Source organism: Anopheles coluzzii, chromosome 2, assembly GCF_943734685.1.
Source record: "Anopheles coluzzii chromosome 2, AcolN3, whole genome shotgun sequence".
Taxonomy (NCBI): Eukaryota; Metazoa; Arthropoda; class Insecta; order Diptera; family Culicidae; genus Anopheles; species Anopheles coluzzii.
In genome coordinates, this window is record NC_064670.1 from 71,474,348 (window position 1) to 71,496,111 (window position 21,764).

Below are 21,764 nucleotides of genomic sequence, written 5' to 3' on the forward strand. Positions count from 1 at the left end.
GGATTCAATTTCACTCTTTACTGTGTTAATGTTTACACTTTTTTCATACTTTAGATGTTTTACACTTTTTACACTGCTTAATCCGCCACAGAATTTATCAATCAGAAAGCACGCGTCACTGCTACTAGCACTCACGTTATGTTGCGTTACAAGCGTTACTTTGCCTTTCTGCTTCGCTCATGCGGAACGATTGGTGCGAAATTTAAACGAATTAACCACATTTATCAAATGTAAGTCACTCAGCCAGCCGGTGAATGGTTTAGGGAAGGGGGGGTTAACGGGCTCAATCACTCGATCCACTCGGTCCGATTTTCTTCACCCTCACTGCTTTTTCTTCGCTTCGCTTTCGCTTACCGGATACACTCACTCAAAATCGAAGACGCTCGGTGACCGGCAAAACGATGCAAATGCTAATTTTTGCCAGCCCCGAATATTCTAATGCCGTGTGTTTTTCTACCGTTTCCGTGTTTACTTTCGATCAGACCTCCTTCGATCCAGGCCTGACGTTTGACGTTCGGCTCGGTGTGGAGATTCACACTCCGTTTAGCAGCGACCGCGCTCGACGGGCATCGACGACGATGGATGACGATGAAGTACGGCAAAACACATGTAGCGATGTGCATTCATCCGCAGTCGAAAAGGGAACTATTCATCTGTGCTTTTTGTTTTGATTTGACTTGATTCGTTTGGCTACCTCTGCTCGACGTCGGCATGGGACGACCGCGGTCGGTCGGGCATGTGCTGCTTCACATCGTGCGCACGTGTTTGTGTAGCAGGACGGAAAATCGTGTACACGGTGCGTGGTGTGCGCAAATGATCGAAAAATATGGTATATGCATGCGAAAAGGGCAAGGATACGAACGACGGCGGGGAACGGTGTTGTGCGGTCCGGAGCAGCGAGGCACACCGGGAGCAATGATGGAGGAATTATGGAGCTGGCCACATAAAAACCAGAAAGATGATGGGAAGATCCTATGTAAACGAAATACAAACACCAGAGTACAGGCGGCTTTACTCGTTCGCTTTTACACGCTCACCACCATCATCGGAACCATCATCGTTCACAGTAACTGTGCCGTCATCGTTCCCGGGGTTCCTTCCCTCCTTACATCCCCAGAACGCTCCTTACATTATCATAAGCGGACAGGCTGATGATGATAACCCACCATGGCCTTACTGTGCGCGCTTGTGTTGGTTGAACGAGCAGGGGAAGCTTGCGCTGGAATCCTCTATTTACCATGTCACCTGCCCCGGCATTGTCGGTCTGCCCAGCTTCCACCGTAGCCGCCCATCCCGAGAACCTAAGAAACAGCACTTTATCTTTCCTGGGAGCCCTGATGAACCAACCAGAGCGTGCAATTTATGCCGAGTGAAATGGCACTAGCGAAACAGCTAGTTCCACCGCAACACGCACACATACAGCCGAAAAATACCAGAATCCGACGAGGGGTGCTCACCCACCCTCAACCAACCATCCCTCCGCACAAGAAGTACGAGTGGTGAGGGTAGATGCGGCGTCCTTAGCTTCCTGCACGAAACAAACTTCACAGAGGGTGTTGATACGGAGGAGAGGAAAAGCCTGCTCGAATCTGTTCGAAACTGACCGCCTCGCAGCAGTCGGCAGCTCTTGTTCGGTTCTACCGCAACCAGTCAGCAAATTCAGGTCCTATCGTTAGGTGGTCTGGGACGGTTTCGGGCTTGGAAACTGTTGGTCGTGAATCTTTACGCATTACGCTTGAGACGGACATACCGCCGGAGAAACGTTTGTACTGCATCAGAAGAATTCCTTCACATTATTAATCGGAAGGCATTCCACATTCTAGCAATAAATAGTGTCAATAAAAACGTAATATTACCTTAATATAAATGATAACAGGTTAAACGTATCAACACAAATCATAAGTGAATTGAAAGTGTGATCGATCAAGCAAAGGATCGCGGCGTTTTCCATAATGATTTATATTTCCAAACGTGAAGTTTTAAAATTGCTATTGAATTATGATATTTCAACCGAACTGTGACGAGTGTAACATTATTGGTTTAAATTACGTACCACAAACACTGTAATTATAATTGTGATATAATAAGGTGTTAACATATGATAGCACTGTTTTCTTTCAATATGAAAAGAATACATCAATTTGCTATAAATATCTAAATCGTCCAACTATTAGATTAACATTTAGAAGAAATCTAATATAGGAAGAAAAGTTATGAAATAGCAAAACAGTGTTTATTGTAAATCTTTTTGTTTTGTAGCTCTTAAGCTGCATACTTGATTTGTTTGATCAGTGCATTTATTTTCGAAAATAAAACATCTAGTGAGGATTTCAATACATGAATACTACATTTTTTAAAGTTTGCTTATCACATATTCATTCCGAACATAAACAAAAACATAATAACACAACAAATGTATCAAGAAAACAAAATGAAAATACTAAATAAAAAACTAGTTCAAATAAAAATTTAGAATAAAATTTAATACTCTGAAAATTGGAAAAAAATATGTATCTATAGATTTATTCGTAAATAAAAAGTCTAATAATTATATGTACATAAATAAATAAAATAAATAAGTAAATAAATAATGAGATATGACGTAAATAAATAATGAGACCTGACTGTTCTGATCACAGTCGTATAAGAATAATACAACTGATGGTTTAAATGGGAATCGATATAAGTTTTCCTACGTCAGAATCTGCACGCCAAACCTTTAAAAAAATCATATTCAAACAGGGCAATGATGTCAAACTGAAACGTGGCCCACGAGGTCTTTTGGTTTGGTCCGTGACCACTGGAGCCTAAATTTATTTGTAGAAACATTTCTACTTTTATAGTATATGTAAGTCATTTCCGGAGTCCTGAAATATGAAGAGATTTTCAACTCCGCAGGATTCTATCTGAATTCTCAGACCATGCATCGACATACAACCTTTGTTTTTTCTACCTTCTCTCCATGCATGTATGCATAAAAAAGATAAGAGTTGCAAAAATGTTGTAGTCCTAGATGGAAAATTAAACATAGTTATTTTGATGAAACTGACCTTTCAAGAGAAATGGTTAAAAATCAATATAAATCATGTTGTACTCTTTCCGATAGTTAAATTTGTTAGCAAAACAAATATTTGATGAACAATTCTTAAAAGAAACAATTCATGATTTAGTTTCAACCTCATACAAAATCGTGAATATCTTACTCATATGTATGTAGTTTGGGAACATTACTTTTTTGTTAAGCCATCAATCTTGGCGACCTATTAAGCTATTTCTATAAGAAAAAGACTTGTATAAAGTAACAAAATCACTCAGCCAACAGGAATTAAAAACGCAAGCTCTCACACATTTTTGGCAAAATATTTTGGAAAAGGATGAACCCATCTTTACTATATATACTAAAGATACTAAAGATATAACTATACTATTCTAAAGGTATACTAAAGATAGAACATTATATTTTGGCAAAACGTTTAGAAAGCAGATGTACATCAGCACATACACGTGTTACTTTTGATAGAATGTTACAAACGATCTCCATCAGGCTTCCGTCAGGCATCCTACCAAGACCAATGTGATTATATAAACTACAAGTGGGCTTTTGACTCGGATTATGATCGCCATAATGAATGAAGATGTCTATGGAGATTGGCAGAAAGGGAATAACGGGTACTAAGGACTTGTATGACACCTTGCACTCTCCTCTGTAAAATGAAGATCTGAACTGGACAGAACAACCTGTTGTAATTTATGGACTCTGGACAGCATCAAATGTAAGAATTCGCTACTTTAATTCCAGCTCACCAATATTGATCATCTAAGTAAGATCAATATCAACTTTACTTTACAAAATTTACTGCTCTGTATTGGAACTAACGCGTTAGTCATGGCCAGTTTTTGCACATTATTTATGCGTATGTTGGATAAATCAGAGGTCTATGATTAAGTGAACATAATTAGCTACAGCTATTTTTTACCATTTACCATCAAAGATTTAACTTTTGTAACGTATCTATCGTCCCAAAATGAAATGATAAGAGCTGCTAACGGTCTGATTTTCTGATTTTTCCGATCTGATTTTATCCTATGATATCATGTAAAAACTAGGCTACGGCTACTACTATTTTCTCTGGCATATTTTAAAAAAACAAACAATTTTGACAAAAAATGACTAATTATACAACTCATATCCATTTTTTTATTAAATGAGACAAATCCATCATAAAATCCAAATGATCCAATCTACCCGCGCGAAGAGCCGTCTTTACGTTTAAGATCAGGATTGCCGGTATACTATACAATATCAAATGAACAAAGCTTGCCTATACCACTAGCCGGGCTTGGCTTTCAGTGACTTATTGATTACCCATAGCAGGAGTGTCAGTCCTACGTATGGTCCTTTCGAGGCTTGAACTCATGACGGGCGTGTTGTTAAGTTGTGCCAGTTGACGACTGTACAACGAGAAAGGCCTTGTTAATATTATAGGTTGTGTAATTAATCGAAATAACCATACTCCAATGTGCCCAATCGGTATCTGTTATAGCTATTTCTTTGTTGAGGTCTAAAACTGAGAAATTTTAAGTTTATTGAAATAAAAAAAAGTAAAAGACTCTTTAAATGAGTTAAATTTCACTGTTTCTTATTGCTATTAATAACGGCCAATCTTGGATATGAAATCAGAACTCTAGAAAAGAACCTCGAGAGAGGTTTAAGAGACTTTCTGTAAACATGGTGCATGGTTATAATTGATCCTTTTTTTAGCATTGTTATGAAATATTTTTTTTGCCGGTTTCTTAGTACATTCGTCAACTTGTACGACTTAACAACATTCCCGTCATGGGTTCAATCCCCAAATAGACCGTGCCGCCATACGTAGGACTGACTATCCTGCTATGGGGGGAATCAATTAGTCACTGAAAGCCAAGCCCACAAGTGGGTAGAGGCAGGCCTTGACCGACATCGGTTGTTGAGCCAAAGAAGAAGAAGAAGAAGAAGAATGAAATATTTTAGTATATATATTATATGTATACTTGTACAAAAATAATGAATCAACACAACAATGGTCATACAATTGCCATATTACTATTCTAAAAATGATCATGAACAAAAGATTAATACAAGCGGTCTAAATCAGCCAAAGAATGCAATAACGTATAATGTAAAAAAAAATGTCAAAAATATAAAGTTGTCAGTAAATCTTGTTGTTGATTCTTCAAATAAAAGTGTTCAAATCCCGTTAAAATGTTCACCCTTTGTAATTTTACGATGAAATCCGAAATAACAAAAGCCATCCAATGAGCGATAGTTTTCGATCGCCTGGGATTATAGAAATTTCGGTTAGAAACAACCGAAAAATAATCCTGCTCTGTGTAATTGCAATGCTTTACTCTATTTTTTTGTTAAACATCATTTAGTCTAAAAAATCTTTTTTTTTAAGTAGATCAGTTACAAGGGACCTAGGCAGAGCAAAAGCTAAGTTTTTAGTTATTTAAAAGGGAAAACAAAGAAAAAATAAATTACATACAGTCTTTCCCCGAGTTGCGCGAATAATGCGTTCCGGAGACATTAGTGTAACTCGGATTTTCGCGAAAGTTTTACTGCCGAAATATACTTGATTGACCATTATTTTTGATTGAATTTAGTTCATTGATGTAATTTATTACTTATTTGTCTAGAATTATCTATTTATCAAGAAAATTCAGTTATTTCTGTCTTTTTAGTGATTTTTAACTTTTTTAAAATTTGCAAATTATTTTTCATTTCACAAATGATTTAGAAAATTGTACTGATTTGACATCTGAACTGTCAAAAATAAAAATTCGTGTAACTCGAGTGTCGTGTAACTCGGGGAAAGACTGTACATTTATTTTTATTCTTTGCATTCTGCGGTCGACAAGGATCAACATGACCGAACTAAACACATATTTGATCAATACGGATTGAAGATCGCTTAGATAAACAAATCATGATTTTGCAGTGAATCGTTCTAGATAAATTTCAATTATCTACTTTTTAATAAGCCTTATGCCGTTTTGCAATACCCTGTACTAAAACACCCTGTCAGTATGTTACCAATTGTCTAAAAAACTTATTATTTACAATTAAAATTCAGTTCTTAATCTACTGCCTTCCTTTCGCTATCTTTGAAAAACCCCAATTTTCCAATACCTGTAATTTCACTGTGTCAGAAGCACGTGTGAAAAATGTAAATGCTCCCCAATCACACTAAATACCAAGCCGTGGCTAATGCGTAAGATAAGGGCAACGGAAATAGCTCGATTGTCAGTATAATTCAGTAACAATGAAGAAGTTCCCACCATAAGCTGATCGTAGGGTCTAATTTGCTGTTGTATAGGTGTTGGAAATGATATCGGGCAATTAAAATGTTCAGTTTCTCAATGCATGGAAGCGGCCGGACTACAGAGTGCGGATGTCATTGTAACAGCAGATGCCAATCTTATTTTATGGCCTAGTGATTTGTTCTATTAAAAGTTTACATTATTGATTTACAAAACGGCGTGAGGAAATGTTTCTCATTCTGCTGAATTAATATGAATTGTAACCAGGGCCAGTTAATTAATTACAGTTAATGGCAACATGAAGGATACAATACAGCATTGTGTGATATATTAAATATGTGTTTTACAAATAAAGTAGTAATACGGTGTCGAGTTAGCGTGGCCGTTCCAACTAGGAGAATGACATTTTTACTAACCGTTGAAATAACGAAATTTCTCCTTGCGAAACTTCTCGCTGGGTGTCGATGAAATATGATGAGTTTTCGAAGAATTACGATGATAAATTTCACCAATTTTGGTTGATTCTGCCTCTTTTTTGTTATGAAAAATAAGTTAAATCTCAGTATAAGTTTCTTTTTCGTTAGTTTCGTATTAAAAAAATCTATACACAGGACAATTTGGCCTGTAAACAAACTAGGGCTGGGGCGGTCCCGTGGTACAGGCGTCAACTCAAACGACTCAAAAACATGCCCATCATGGGTTCAAGCATGGGTTCAAGCCTATAATGGACCGTCTCCACCGTAGCAAGGATTGACTATCCAGCTACGTGGTAATGAATTAAGTCTCGAAAGCCTGTATAGGCCGGCGTGTCCGCGTAGGATGTTACGCCAAATAGAAGAAGAAGACAAACTAGTTGATTGAACTGTTCCGGATAAAGATAAAAATTCCTTTTCAAGGCCCCTAGCAGGAGTTTAAGGCCACGAGCTCTATTTAGCACGGACTTCAGTATGGCGGAATTTGGCTAAAAAGACCCTTTACTTCTAATGGTTAATGCTTATAGCTCTCTGTCGATCTTAACGTTAGTGTAAATAATCTTAAAATTATTCTTCGAGGCACATATTGACGATCAGAAGCATTGAGTTAGTTATTTATATATTTATTTACCGTTTTCACTTTCGTCGTAGCTACTTGTTTGTAATTCGTTATCTCCATGTTTTGTATGATGTTAATTTCAGTTAGGTCCATTATTAGCCAGTGTATTGAAAAATCGAGAATAGTTATGTAGGCCAATCTAGGCGAGATGACGTAATTAAATATGAAAAAAGCATACATTTTGCGTGAGACAAATATAACCGTTTGGAAAAATGAGCTACATTAGCGAAAATTCGCAGAGAGAAGGTCGCGAAAAATGTCCAACATTCTAAGAGACACGCAATTCAATCGTAATATTGGAATACAAGTAAAATATTAGAATGTAAAATTTCATCTTTTTCCGACCTCTTTTTGCTAGTTTTGTGATTTTGCAATTAAAACGGACAATCCGTTTTTTTCTTTAGAATAAATGCCTCTATCATATAAACTCGGGCACTTCGTTATGCTACTCCTGCTATTCTAATTCTCTTCTCTTTCTGTCTTTATGTAATCCCCTTACTCTCATTCTCTCTACTGAGATTGGCTAACTTGAACAGCTCAACTACAATTGTTACCAAGTAGTACTATCCTATCGCTAACGAGGAAACTATCCTATCGCTGTTGAATGCAACGATTGTTCGCCACTAATTAGAATACATCGATAACGACTCTTGATAAGCAACAAACAAACCATCGCTCTGCTCTGCTCGGTATGAGTTTTCCCACACACTTTTCTTACTTCACTATTGCTAACCAAACCCCTAGCAATCGTGTTCCCCGGAACAGTGTTATTCATCGGGCGCCAAACAACAACGGAAAATGGAACCTTGACTCTCGTCAAACTAACGCCGAGTGTGGTTTTGCCTGTTGCGAATTTTACATTCACCACTTGTGGGGCTGTATGCTTCCAATTAGCTCCCGAGCAGATGGTAAAAAGCCCTGAAATCGTCGAGACGGAATCGCCGACCGCATCCAGGAATGAATGCTGAAGCATAATCGGAGATCAATTCTCGCTCGGATGGTTCTTTCGCCAAATGGTGTGTAGACTTTACGGCACTGCCTTAAGCCCAAACGAAACAAACCCGTTGGGTTGAGCTGAGCAAAAGATCAACTTTATTTGTATTTTTTTATTTCGGACTAATCTATACGGTACCAGTTTGGACGTGTGCGAGTTTGTGTGTGTCTGTTTGACTGTAGCTCACTACGCCCCGAACGGATTGCCAGCATTAGACAGCTGATCGAGTATCGCCTTGTGTAGGTCCTCTATCTGCTCGTAGAGATAGGAATGAATGTCACCGGTTCCCGAATGATTGTACGTATTGCCGCGATTGTCGAACGATGCAATGTTGCCATTCTTATCGATTTCGGCATAGCTCTCAAACTGCTGGCCCGGGAAGTTCGACGCCTCGGTGGTGACCGTCTTGGCCGTCGCCTTGCCCGCTGGATCAAGGCACTCGCGCGTGACCTGTACCTTGTTTACGTCGTCCTTGGTGGAGTTTTTGACAATTACGCACTTGAACGATTCGGCCGGGCACTTGAGCGTGTCACAAATAATGGTACCTTTTGTAATAAGCGAAGAAATGGAAATCATTACAAAGCATCGTTCATTTACACAATTACACACACACACACACACTTTTTGTTCTATTAGAGGACATTTTCACAGCACTTACCATTTTCAATTCGTGCGTTTGATTCACCGCTTAGTGTTAGTAAGCTGCTTAGCTGACGGGGCGATCGGTTAAGCGCAGCCCCTTCCACAGTTGTTGTGCCGAAGATGGCACAAACAGCACACAGTGCCACCATCATAACATGCCCTTTTGACAACATTTTATGGTTTACACTTGCTTCTAAATGCAACACTACGGTAACACAAACGGACACTGGCGCAAACGTTCAGCACGACCCGATGTAGCAGCTATCAACAACACCTGAACCTGACGGACTGAGTCGGAAAATGATCACAGGCGTATGTTTTAAATACGCTCCAGCAGACGCTACATTCGTGGGAACGAGAACAAATGCATCGATTGTTGTTCGGCTGCTGATACTGGCAGTTATTTTGGCGAACAACTATGAAACACTCACGATTACACGGCCGGGGTTACACTGCTGTGACGTGCGATTAGTGCATCGCTGTTTAACTTTAACACAATTATTGTTTCGCTATTAATCATCACGGAACTTCTCGGAGGCTGAGCTTGAGCGACCTGGCCGTAACCACGCTGCACGATCTAATTGGATCCGTTTAAGCGAGCTTCCGAATAACGCACGTCTGTCTGTTGATCGCTCACGTGGTATGGTGCATCAGCACATTACGCACGAACACACGCGATGCCAGAGCGCAATGTACTGAACAAATGACCGCAAGTTTGCAGATCAATCACCGATGGCAAGCCCGGAATAAGCCCGAATAGGACAACTGAAGTGCGGAACAGAACTGTTCTACATCGCGATCACTACACTGCACGATCGCGATGCTAGGGTACGAGTGTACTACAAACGCGCGTACCAATTCTCAGCGTAGCATTGGTCCTGGTTTCAGATAACGTACCGCTTGGTTGATAAGCGTTAGTTGCTTCGCGGAAGAAATGTGATGGATAGATGAATGGTTTCAAGCGGTTATACACCGCAGCAATGCCCGTAGCATTAAATCATTGTAGTTAGTAAAAAGCATACGTTCCATTAGGTACAAAGGTTTCACCTAGTAAACAACTAAAGCTGTTTGCAGCGACACAAGTTTTTTTGTTTTAAGGTTAATAGCTTTAAATCTTCGTGAGTTTGTACTGTTGTTTTTGTACACAGTTTCAGATTCCTTTTTGATATTTAGACTTAGACTTGAGCCGATTCCGATACTGGAATCGATACCGGAGGCGATTCCGGAGTCGATTGCGGAGCCGATTCCGGAGGCGATTCCGGAGCCGATTCCGGAGTGGACCCTGGGGCCGATTCCAGAGTTGACTCCGGAGCCGATTCCGCAGATGAATTCGGAGCCGATTCTGGAGTTGACCTCGGAACTCAGTATCGGAATTGACCTGGGAATCGCTATTTGCCCCGATAACGGAATCATAATTGTCTAAAGAATTAGAATTAGCTCCGGAGTGTGAATTAGTTCTTGAATTGAGAAAAGAAGTTTTAGAAGCGAAATCAGTCCGGGAATCTCCATGAGAATGGATCTTTTACAAGTAACTTTTGATGTTTTGCGGTTACGTAGTATGATTGGACCCAAACGTCGGACCAGTGGCAATACCGAAACTGACTCCGTTTGGAAGTCGATGCTGATATAGGCCAATTCCGATTCGAGAGCCGATTACGATACCGGAACCGATTCCGATTTCGGAGTCGATTCCGGAGTCGATTCCGAAGTCAATTTTGGAGCCGATTCCAATTCTGGAGCCGATTCCGGAATCGATTTTGAAAACTGATTCCGGGCCTACTATCTGGAATCGATTCCAGAAAACTGCGGATCTAGCCGGAATCGCTTCCGACAAAAACCTCATTTTTCTCATCACTACTATGCGGTCTTACCGATTATTGACTCCTGTATCTTCTCCAAATATGTATTATTTCTTAATTGTATTCAATAAAAAACGGGTGGATCAGTACTGTTTACATTGACTTTAAGGTGTTTGCCAAGCTCCTGTTTGCAGATATTGATGTAAATTTATAGTATTTGTATTTCAACTTTAGCGATCAATTGGATTGGAATTAGGAAACTTACGATGGTTTTAAAAGCATTAAGCAAACAGCATTAATTGTTTGTTTAAAATTAGTCAATTTAAGCTAATATGCCTACAATAATACACACACCTTGTGTGGAAGAACAAAAGTGTGTACTTCCACTTAGCTGTGAATTCGATCTGATAGCACACAAACCATGCGTTAATTTATGAGTCAAATGAATTCACTAAACAATACGCTTTTCCATTAACATGCAGGCAAAAGCAGTAGCAACAACAAAAAACTTGTTACATTAATGCTGACATATTTTCCCATGCATCAATATTGAACGTGTGTACTCGTCATGATACCGGTTCATTATTCAAGATCGAAATCGAACCCGGATTAGAGTAACAGCGCTACCGGAAACAGGTTGGTTGATTTTGTGTTTTAATAAACCTTAAACATTTCATGATGTATTTAAATAAATCAATTATAACAGTACCACTGCATTTTGACTAACGAATAGAACGATTGCTTAGGGAATTATTATTGTGATAGCTTTTGTTATCCGCCAATACCGCTAATGGAGCACCATCATCATTTTCATTTTCAAACCCACAAAAATATACAACTTCTCGATTCGATCTCACCCCAACTCACCCCGGGAATCCATAATCCCGATGGTAAGCCTATGCATTGGTACCCCTCTATAACTCACCGATCAACATTTGGCAGTGAAATGACGTACAGTGGCGGCGTGTCTGTGGCTTAGAAGGATTTCATAGTTGGTGCGAAATGTTGAAATCAAAATCTACATTCCACACCAACCCACCCAGAAGGAGAAAATGGGTGCAATCCATGCATCTATCCATACACATACGGGGAACCTGCTTGATACCCAACCTCAGGAATGCACTATGCTCTCGCTCGCAGGGAAATATGATCCGGGCTAGTAAAGTGGAATGGTACAGCCGAGGGCGAGTAGAGTACGGTAATAGTAGTTGAGGTAATTTGACATCCGGTCGGAAACCAAGTGCTGCGAGCTCCCTTCGAAGCGATGTTGGTCGGCCCCCGTTTTGGACCATCGGTGTAATCCCGTTCAGCAATTATCGTAATACGTTCCGGTGTTTGCGTACCCTCGTTGGGGAGAGCTAAGAAGAGATGTATGAATTCTTTTGGCTCGGGCCTTGAATCGTTTCTTTCAAGGTCAGGAATGTAGCAATTGGGCAGAGTTTTGGTAATGTCAGAAGTATGTATCGAGCCACATCCTCTGACAAACATCGATCTTTAAGGGACACATTGCAAAAGTCTTAGGGAGTAATGGATTCTGTTGAATCACATAAATTAAATATTGACAACAAATGGAGCACAAGCTTGAAACTAAGTTATCTTTTTAAAGCACACTAACTTCAATGTTTCTTTAGTATAATTGTTTACATGGATATTGGAACAATACTTAAAACATAAGGAAAACCTATTTCGATGATGTTTGTGTCAAAATATTATTATTTTTTTAATGGGAATAATGGAAGCTTATGTTTGAAAAAAATTCCACACAAGATACTGTTTTATGTCGTTAACACTAGGTTTACTAGGCGTCTCTCAAATAGCTATCCCTACGAGCATCCTTCAAATTGACTGATAGAAAAGAATACGTATTTAGATAAGTAAAAATCATGAAAAGAACAATTTAACACAATTAGGTATGTATTGTTTCACAAGTTCTGGTTTCCATGGAAAATTGTCTGCACATTACCAATTTATTGTGATAGTCGATGATTCGACGATGATACGATAGTCGTTGGTTTAGAGTTCTCTTTCACTCCTATATTTACTTTTGTAGAAAAAGGTTTACAACTAAACTTAATATAGGGGAAAGCGGGACAAAATGGACCTGTTAAGGATTATGGTCTGTATCTTATTCGCTAAATGACTTTACACTGTTATTTTGACGGCAATGGATACTTCAACGTCTTATTCATAAAAAACAATCAGAAGTTTACGCATTAATAACAAATATATATGTTTAAAATGAATTTTAAAAATCAACGTCAAAAGTCATAAAAATGTATTTTGCGGGGTAAAATGGTCTTGCTATAGGGTAAAATAGTCTTACACAAAATGTCAAAACACATCAAAACAAAAGGGCAAAATGTAACAAAACATTGGATTTAAGGCTTTGGTTTAAGCTCTTGCATCGCGGTAGAATTGTGAGAGTAGAAATTTAAGTTTAGTATTAAAGTGTTTTGTTGAATAATTTAGTCAAATGCTGGAATACTTCAATAACTCACGTGTTGTCAGTAATTTTTCTGGTTGATATAGTATACATACAGCACAGTTTTATTTATATTAAGGTAGCATATTGTAGCGACCTTAGCTTATACCACAGCCTTATCATGTTGCTCGTGTCAAAACATACCAACCATTTTGCCCCAAGCTGGAACGATCATTTTGCCCCAAGTGAAACATTTTACAAACTTTAACATTAACAACTTTAAATTAGATTAAAATGGTTACGTTTTTCACGTAAATCATAAATAAATATCATGTGCCTGGATACACAATATTTTTTTCCTCTAATTCAAAGTTAAAATCTTACGAAAGCTTATTTTCAAGACGTCAAAAATTACATCGTTTTTAGGAAACAATTTATTTGTGAATTTATTAAATATTTTGAAATATTAGGATATGAAACGTTCATGGTGGGCTTTATACATTGTATTTCATGTTTTTCAATTATTAGAAGTCATTATAAACGTGTTAATTTGTCAATAATGCAGTTGACCATTTTGCCCCAGGTGCCCCTACTAACTACCGTCAATTTGGCGGATTGCGTAGAGAAAGGTATATGACATGTATATTTCCAAATTTATGAAACTTAATAAAATAAGAATTATGCTAGAAACTCACATTGCTTTGCAATATTTAAAAAGCTAGATATCATCAAAGATATTTTTCGCATTCTACTGCAAAGTTAAGATTCCTTCAGTTTAACAGCTTAATATTGAAGCCTGCTAAGTGTTGTAAACATAGTATCCCACCTTTTTATTATTATAAATTCTTTTAGTTATTATTGAATTTGAAGAACAGTAGCAATTATGAGGTTTTTTTGGTGCCCAACTACAGCTTGAAATACTCAGGGAGTATTGTACTTACTTTGCACTTTACATTTCATAGCATTTTAAACCGCTCTTTAAAAACACAGCTTCCCTGTGGACGATGCTGCACCGGAAATGTTAGCTGAACAAATTGTCTGTAACGCCACGACCTCGACTGCGACTATCAGCGTTTACCGTAAACTGTAAGTGAAGGTGAGTCAGCCCCAGAAAGAAAGCCACTACCCGCCATACAGTGGATGGCCTTAGAGCAACAACAGGCGACTGACTTGCATACAGCTTGCGTGAAGATATTTCCCAGCAAGACGTTTCATTCTCATTGTTTGTTCACTTTTCTGTGGGATAGCATCAGACAACAAAATAGAGCATAACGACTGTGAAACGATTGTCCCCATGCGCCATATCCCGGTCTGATGCTGAGCACTACAGAACCAGAGGTAGTGGCAAGAATGTGAAGCGCGAATTTGTCCGCACGCGGGGAGTGTTTCTCCCTAGAGAGAAATTTTGGCATTCTAAAAGCAATAAAAGGATAACCTGTTTCCGGTAAGGTTCAATTATCAAGCGACAATAATAATACCACCAACAAGACCGTCTGCGCGGGACTACAGTACAGTACAATACGGTGCCTGCATGGGCAAAGACGTTATGAATCTCGATCCTTTGGAGGACAGTTTCGTTTCGTTAAGTCACACTTTCTTCACAAGATTTGCTGTTGGAAGGGTATTTTCTTGTTTCTTTTTCCTTTTTAAACATCGTTCCTTTACACTCAAGCATTGCGCAAGCAAGGGTGGTAGTACTGGCGACGTCCCGCGTAGCGACCAGTGAGAGTGAAGATAATGGTTCGCTGGTAGCTCGTGGCCCGAATCTGGTGAAATTGAATTTTAGGATCAAAGAAAAGTACAAACAGCAACCGTGTTTGGTATCGGTATTGTTTTTCCATCGATTTCAAGGCCCTCGCATGATCGGCCCACTCGCTGGACAGTGAAACTGATCCCCGGGGAGTAACACTCAATTGCAGAAGCACTTCCTAATGGCCGTTGCACGGAGCGCATCGTCTGGCAGTCTGCTTTCTTTATTCCTGCTGCTTCTTCACATGAAGACTGTGTAAAAAAAAATGGTAAAAGCATTACACTTTAAAAAAAAATGTCCCCCGTTTTTCGACTTCACTCTCGTTTGCATTCATGAGCGAACTACTTTGTGACTCATAAATAAGCAACCGGATTATACGGACTGTGGCAGTAGTGGTGGCGGACAGAAGAAGAAAAGCACTGATTTTTATAGCCGTAAGATGTTCGCAAATTTGCTTCAGGCGGGTATGCTGTATGTGAAAAAAAGGGATGAAGCGTGCCGTGCAGAAAACAATGAATGAATAAAAAATAAACAAACAAGCCAAAAGGGAGTACACACAATGCGCTGCGGAAGAGTGTCTTCTAAGGGTACGACCTTGGATTCTTTCGGAATGTGTTCAATATTTACAAAAGTGTGTAACTGCACATGGACTGCAAATTTAAACAGATCAATAATGAACCTTCATTAATGTCGTAAATGGTTTTAATGATTGCTAAACCTAAAAATCCTAAAGTGAAGGTAGATCAGGTCAGAATTTAACTGAGACGCACTATAGCCCAAGTTAATGTGTGTCAATTAATTACATTGAGTATGAATAACAAGAGGCGGACAACGTAGTAGTATGCGTTCATTATAAAGAAAAATAAATAAATAAATAAATAAACAAAAAATGTTAAATTTCCATCAAATTGCTAAACAAAAAAAAATCCACCATCTCCGGGATTTTTCCATGGGTTTCTGCGTACCGTTGCAATCTGTCATTTTGTGATAAATTCATTGCAAGAGACTGGTTAATTAGTAAGTTGGAATGCTGCGATCGCTGTTAGTTTCAATGTTGGCATGGCAATGGTCTCCCGCAATAGTGTCCTTATCCTGCGACCGTACGCGTGATCCTCACCCAACGGCGCTGGATGGATCACATTTCACGGCGGGTTGCGACGGCGATGATGACTGTCCAGCAACTACGAACTGACTCTCGCCACAGCCAGCAGCGGCGGCACCGTCTCTTTCATCGTTCAATCATCTGTCAGCTGAGCGACAAACGGCGCAACAGAAATGAGGCAAAACTGGAACGATAAACGGTCCTTGTTCGAGCGCTGCGATGAAGCAGGCTGTGCGTACACACGTTCGGCAGGTCTTATGAAGGCGCTCGTATGTGAGTGCTAGCCTCCACTGTCGATGGAGCAAAGAACAAGACAACAGTCTCCCATCGTTAGTTATGCTGTCATATTTCTTTTGCTGCAATTCACTCACTCCGTTCGATTGAACGTCGAGCCAGCGCTTTACGCCACCAACGTAGGATATTTGATATCGCTTCCACCAATCCGCCGTCATCGCCGGTCGCTGTCACCTGCGGAGGTTGCGATCAGCCGATCGCAAATATGGGTTTTTTTTAGTTCCTAGTCAAATCAATCAAATCGTAGGTACAATTTTAGTGCTTTCAGTTTATTACTATGCCATCATGCGTTTCGTTGAGCAATTTTACACCATTTTGCATGCACTCCTATGTACAATTCACTTCAATTTATGTGCATTCAATAAACGATCTATTTCTTTGTCTAGCTTATTTGTTTAATTAAATTTATCATCCATTTTTTACTGCGGATACGATGTTTGGGTAATTAACAAAAAAGCAAATAAATAAATTTAACAAAACCATACCATTCGTTTTCTTTGCCATCACAGCTCCTTTCATTTCATGGATAACAATATTTCTTAGGACAAATAAATTAGTCAACACTTTAACACAGTGAACGTACAAGGAACATAAAGCAAATAATTGGAAAATTGAAGTAAATTAATCATTAAATTATCACTGGTAGTTGGCTAAAACTGATTCGCAACCCGTTTTGCTGTAGTTAAGTGTAGGTATGTTTGATTTTTTTTAGTTTAAAAAAAGTAATTTAAGGTGCGTTTTTCTAGTATTGTAGGATCACACAAATAATAGGTGCTGCAAAAGTGGTATAAATTTTTTACAAATCCACATAAATTTAACACACCACTTTGATGTGTTTTCCAAATTTATAATGATTATCCATAACTTGTTTGTATTTTTCTCTGTTTGTTATTTTATGTTTCGAGTTTTCCACTATCACTTTATGCGTACGGTGCTTTTTGATACGATGCGTACTTGGCATTACTACACTGCTACTACTTAATCTATCTTTCAATTCGGTTGAAAGGTAGAAAAATAGCCCTTCTACTACTCAAACGGTCTTAATGGTATGTTCGATACCGGCAGCGGTAAAGCTAATTATGAACGAAATCGTGAAATAGATTCATCATCTATGTGTGAAGGAATGTTACGAATATACATTTTAACGTAATTAGTTTACATCCAATTATATCGATCGATCACGTCAACGATCTTCAGTGTAAACAGTGCTAGCAATTGTTTAACGCGAGCAAATGTGCAACCAGACGAAACTATCACGAAAAACAAGCTCAAGAGGATGGAGGTAATACTTTTGTTGAGCATCTCTAAACATTAGTTATCGATTGAATTACGAAATCTAAGTACATTTCATTTTACAAGACTAGAAAAAGAGTGTAAAAGAACTGCCGAATTACAAATTTGCTCTTTCAATTCATTTTACACAGAAGTATTTTAATGTCTGGTGTGATTGGTGGTGTCATTATTTTGTGTTTGTGTTATCTTTTTTCCACCCAACTCGTCTACCTAAGTGTAACAGATTATGGTTACACGACCCCCAGTACACCTATACTCATCTACTCCCATAACGACCGTTCGTGGCATCCTTCAGTTCGTCCATCAGAGACAGCGGAAATCGCTGTGGATGTTGCTGTTGATGGTGTAGTGGTTGCTGCTGTGGTTGAGGATAATTAGCGATTTGTAAAACGGAATTGAGATTGTCCATTTCCAGCTTCAGCGATGAAACGCATTCGTGGAGCGGCTGAAGTGAATATCTTGTCCGAGAGCTTTCCTCCACGAGTGCACGAAGCTGATCGATGTCCAAGCTAGTGACGGACAATGATAGAGACTGCATTTCTGGGCTCAGTACGGTCGCTGAAAGATGTCCGCTTCCTTCAGCAGAGCTATCTCGAGGTTGGAAGTTCTGTAGGCCATATAGGGTTGAGTAGAGAGAACACTATTTTCAAAAAGTGTCATAATGTATGTGAAGTGGAACATATGTGACATATGATTAAATGTATGGTCTATAAATATGTCGGATTTTTTTTTTGTATTTTCTTAATTTTTTGATGATCAAATTCGATTATGCAAATTGAAACTTACTTAATGCACACAACGTTTAAGATTTAAAAAAAAAAAAACATATGTTTAAATCGTGTAATGAATCTTACGAAATCGTTTAAAGCAAATGTAATAAATAATAGAAAGAACCCTCAACTCACCTGTAAACTGTTCCCAACCGCGTTTACCATATTCTGCCGCAATTCGCGTACTTCTTCCTCTAGTTCGTATTTCTCCTGCTTTTCCAACAGAATTGCATCTTGTAGCGATTGCAGATCGCTAAAGAACGTTTCTTTTGCTGCTGCAATCAAAGCGTCGGATTGTTCGTATAGCTTCAACCGTTCGTGTGCTGTTTCAAGACGAATTTCTTGCACCCGAACCAATCGTTCCAAGTCGTGCAGTTTTTCAGTGAGATTCTTTTCCTGCAATCCAGCCACCGACGCATTCTGTTCCAGTGAACTGTTCTCCTGCGTTATTCGAACCAGCGTGTGTTGCGATTCTTCTAATTGCCGTACTTTTTCAGCCAATTCGTCGCGTACATCTTCCGTCTCGGCCGTTTGCATTTCTGTCGCCCGCTTCCAGTCGCCGATCGAGCTTTCCAGTTGCTTCACCTTTTCCGCCTCTCGCTCGAGCTGATCGTGCAAACGATCATTCTCTTTGCGCACTTTTTTCAATTCGTGAAGCTCCTTGAACGCTCGTTTCAATGAGCCCCAAACGTCGCGGTCCGTTGTCAGCAGACAGTTGTTCTCCAGCAGATTGATCAATCGATCCTTTTCCGATCGTAATGTGGCTGCTTCCTGCTTGAATGTTTCTAAATCCGCTTCCATCAGTAGGCAACGTTCCCGTGCCGATGACATCTCGCAACGAAGCGTGGCACACTTTTCGTGTTCCCTTAGCAGCTCCTCCACACGCTGCTCGGCCTGTTTTCGCTCTCGAGCATGTTCCTTTGACTTTTTCAACAGTGTCCTGTTGTTTAGCTCGTAACGCTTCAGACGACGACGATTTTCATTCTCAATCGCTTTCAGCATGATGCGTAAGTTACGGATTTCAACATCTTCTTCCTCGTTTGTTAGTCCAGCGTCGGCTACGCTTTCCCAGCATCTTGAGCCATGGCGTGAGCATAACGATTGGTGTCCTTTTTCATTTGTTGCCTTACCCTTTCCTGTGGGTTGCCTGAAAAGCTTCTGCTCCAGTTCTTCGACATCTTGCTTTAGCGATCTTATGGTCTCTTCACTTCGTTTGACGATGTTATAGGAAGGCGTTGCTTCGATGTCCTTGCCAATGCTAGCACACTGACCTAATTTTAGCTCCAGATCTAAATTCTTCGACTGTATGCTTCGGAAGTTTTCCAGCAATTGCATTTCATCACGTCTTGGGTTCGCTTTTTCCGTGCACATGGCCAATTCACCTTTTAACTGCTGCTGCTGCTGCTGCTGCTGCTGTGCGATAATCAACCGATTACACTGATCCTGCAAATTCCGATTGTGCTGCTGAATTGACTCACATTCCTTCGCACCCGACCGTTGCCAATCGGTGGAGGAGAAGTTTATCGACAAAACTTTCACCTGCGCTTTCAGTTTTTCCACACTGACATCTATCTGTCGTTTGGTGAAGCTTTCGCGCGCCAGTTGCGCAGTAAGCGTTTCGATTTGCGATTTGTCGGATTCTCGTTGCTGCCGCAGGTGCGTCATGTATCTTTCCACTTCCTTTTCGTTTTTGGCCATTACATTGAGCTGTAGCTTGTGTTGCTGCAGCGAATCTTGGAGTTGACTAAGCACGGCAAGCAGTTCGGAGTTTTGTTTGTTAAGCAGCTCATTCTGTTCCATCAAATCTGCTACGCGATTTGCTGAAGCTTTCTGCTCTTTGGCCAGCTCTTCTGTGTGTTGTTTTGTTACGTTCTCTACCGCTTCTTTGGCACGATCAACATAGGCACTGGCTAGACTACGATGCAGCGCACAATTCTCTTCATTCAATCGCAATTCTTCCTTCTGTGTTTCTTCAATAAGTGCTGTCTTTTCTTCGCGCTCTTTGTACAGTAGTGCTTCTAAGCACGAGTATGATTCCTTTAATTTGGCATTTTCATTTTGGCACCGGTGCAGCTCATCTCTATACCATTGTTCCGTCGCTTTCACGCCACAGATCTCATTTTTACCCTCCAATAGCTGATGCTCCAGGGATTTTAGTTTTATAGCCAAATTCTCCTTCTCCACATGTTGTTCTACGATCTTTTGCTTCAAACATTCATTGGCCTTTTCTTTGCAGCTCAAATCCAATCGTAAGCCATCCAGCTCGGAACGGATACGCAACAGATCACGCCCATGCTGATCCAACGGTTGTGCCTTTAACCGAGCCAGCTCCTTCCGCACATCTTCCAGCTCCTGTTCGAGCTCATTTTTTTCATCCAACAATTTGTCAATTTTCTTACTCAACCCCAGTTCGATTTCATTGCGTATTTCGTTCCACTTGTACTTGTACGTGAGCAGTTCCGTTTTCGTCTGGTACAGCTCGGTGTTCAGCTGCACGAAGCGATGATGCATTTCGGCGCCCGTGCCCACCGTAGCGAACGGGACCTTCTCCTTGCAGCCCGATTCGGACAGTGAAAAGTTGCCCGAATCATAGTTGGTTGCACTTTCGTCCATCTCGCCGAACAATCCGCTGACGCGCGTCGGTTGTTGCAGTGGCGTTGACGGTTGACTGCCAGCGTCCGTTTGCAGTTCGGAGTTGTAAGAAAGCTGGGAGGAGGACGGCGATGGATACAGCAGCAGTTGGTGCCACGTTTGACCGGATCGGGTTTCGTTTGGGTCACCCATTTCGCAGTCTGGCAGCATCCGTTTTTTGATATCGCTTTCATTGCTAGCTGGTGGAGTGGTCATGCTAACCAGCGCTGCTAAAATGAGAGCAAACAACACTCACACAACACGGACAGCGGGGGGAGCGAATCCAACATTAAATTGATTACAATTTCATTGTTTTTTTCTAGCTTTACACTGTATTTGGCCACTGGAATACGCTTTTATTTGGTAAAAAGTAAAGGATGAAAAAATGACGTTGCAAGCAAATGCTCAATGTAAACACTGCGCAGCTGACAAGCCAAGAGAAAACTGAAAGATTGCACAGTGGGAAATGACTACAGTAACGCCCAGGACAACACTGTCCAAAAACAAAATTTTAGGCATTGGTTCGGCGTACTTAAAACAAATTGCCTGTATGCTTAACTTTCAATTTCAATTAATGATTAAATGAACCAATTTTGTTTTGTAGCCTTTTAAGCAATAAAACATAATTGTCTGGGAGAAACGTACATTTCGTTTTAATTACATTGCAGTCAAATG

General features: G+C 39.9%; 2 protein-coding genes across 2 annotated transcripts; both read right to left on the reverse strand.

Annotated features, from left to right (window-relative positions):
* Positions 1-8,461: 8,461 nt before the first annotated feature.
* LOC120952069 (uncharacterized) lies at positions 8,462-9,863 on the reverse strand. The gene is made up of 2 exons (XM_040371183.2): positions 9,045-9,863; positions 8,462-8,931 (listed from the first exon to the last, which is right to left on the reverse strand). The coding sequence occupies exons 1-2, from the start codon at positions 9,199-9,201 to the stop codon at positions 8,573-8,575; spliced, it is 516 nt and encodes a 171-aa protein (XP_040227117.2). The 5' UTR covers positions 9,202-9,863; the 3' UTR covers positions 8,462-8,572.
* Positions 9,864-16,643: 6,780 nt separating this feature from the next.
* LOC120950089 (hyaluronan mediated motility receptor-like) lies at positions 16,644-21,534 on the reverse strand. The gene is made up of 2 exons (XM_040367842.2): positions 18,594-21,534; positions 16,644-18,295 (listed from the first exon to the last, which is right to left on the reverse strand). Exons 1-2 carry the CDS (start codon positions 21,303-21,305, stop codon positions 17,945-17,947), a joined length of 3,063 nt encoding a protein of 1,020 aa, XP_040223776.2. The 5' UTR covers positions 21,306-21,534; the 3' UTR covers positions 16,644-17,944.
* Between the last annotated feature and the right edge of the window lie 230 nt (positions 21,535-21,764).

Bases quoted from the DNA above. Each gene is read 5' to 3' on its own strand.
- LOC120952069 (XM_040371183.2), bottom strand. From the start codon at position 9,201: ATGTTGTCAAAAGGGCATGTTATGATGGTGGCACTGTGTGCTGTTTGT. The intron at 8,932-9,044 runs GTAAGTGCTGTG...TTATTACAAAAG, and splicing joins AAACGCACGAATTGAAAATG to GTACCATTATTTGTGACACG.
- LOC120950089 (XM_040367842.2), bottom strand. From the start codon at position 21,305: ATGACCACTCCACCAGCTAGCAATGAAAGCGATATCAAAAAACGGATG. The intron at 18,296-18,593 runs GTGAGTTGAGGG...TATGGCCTACAG, and splicing joins CGGTTGGGAACAGTTTACAG to AACTTCCAACCTCGAGATAG.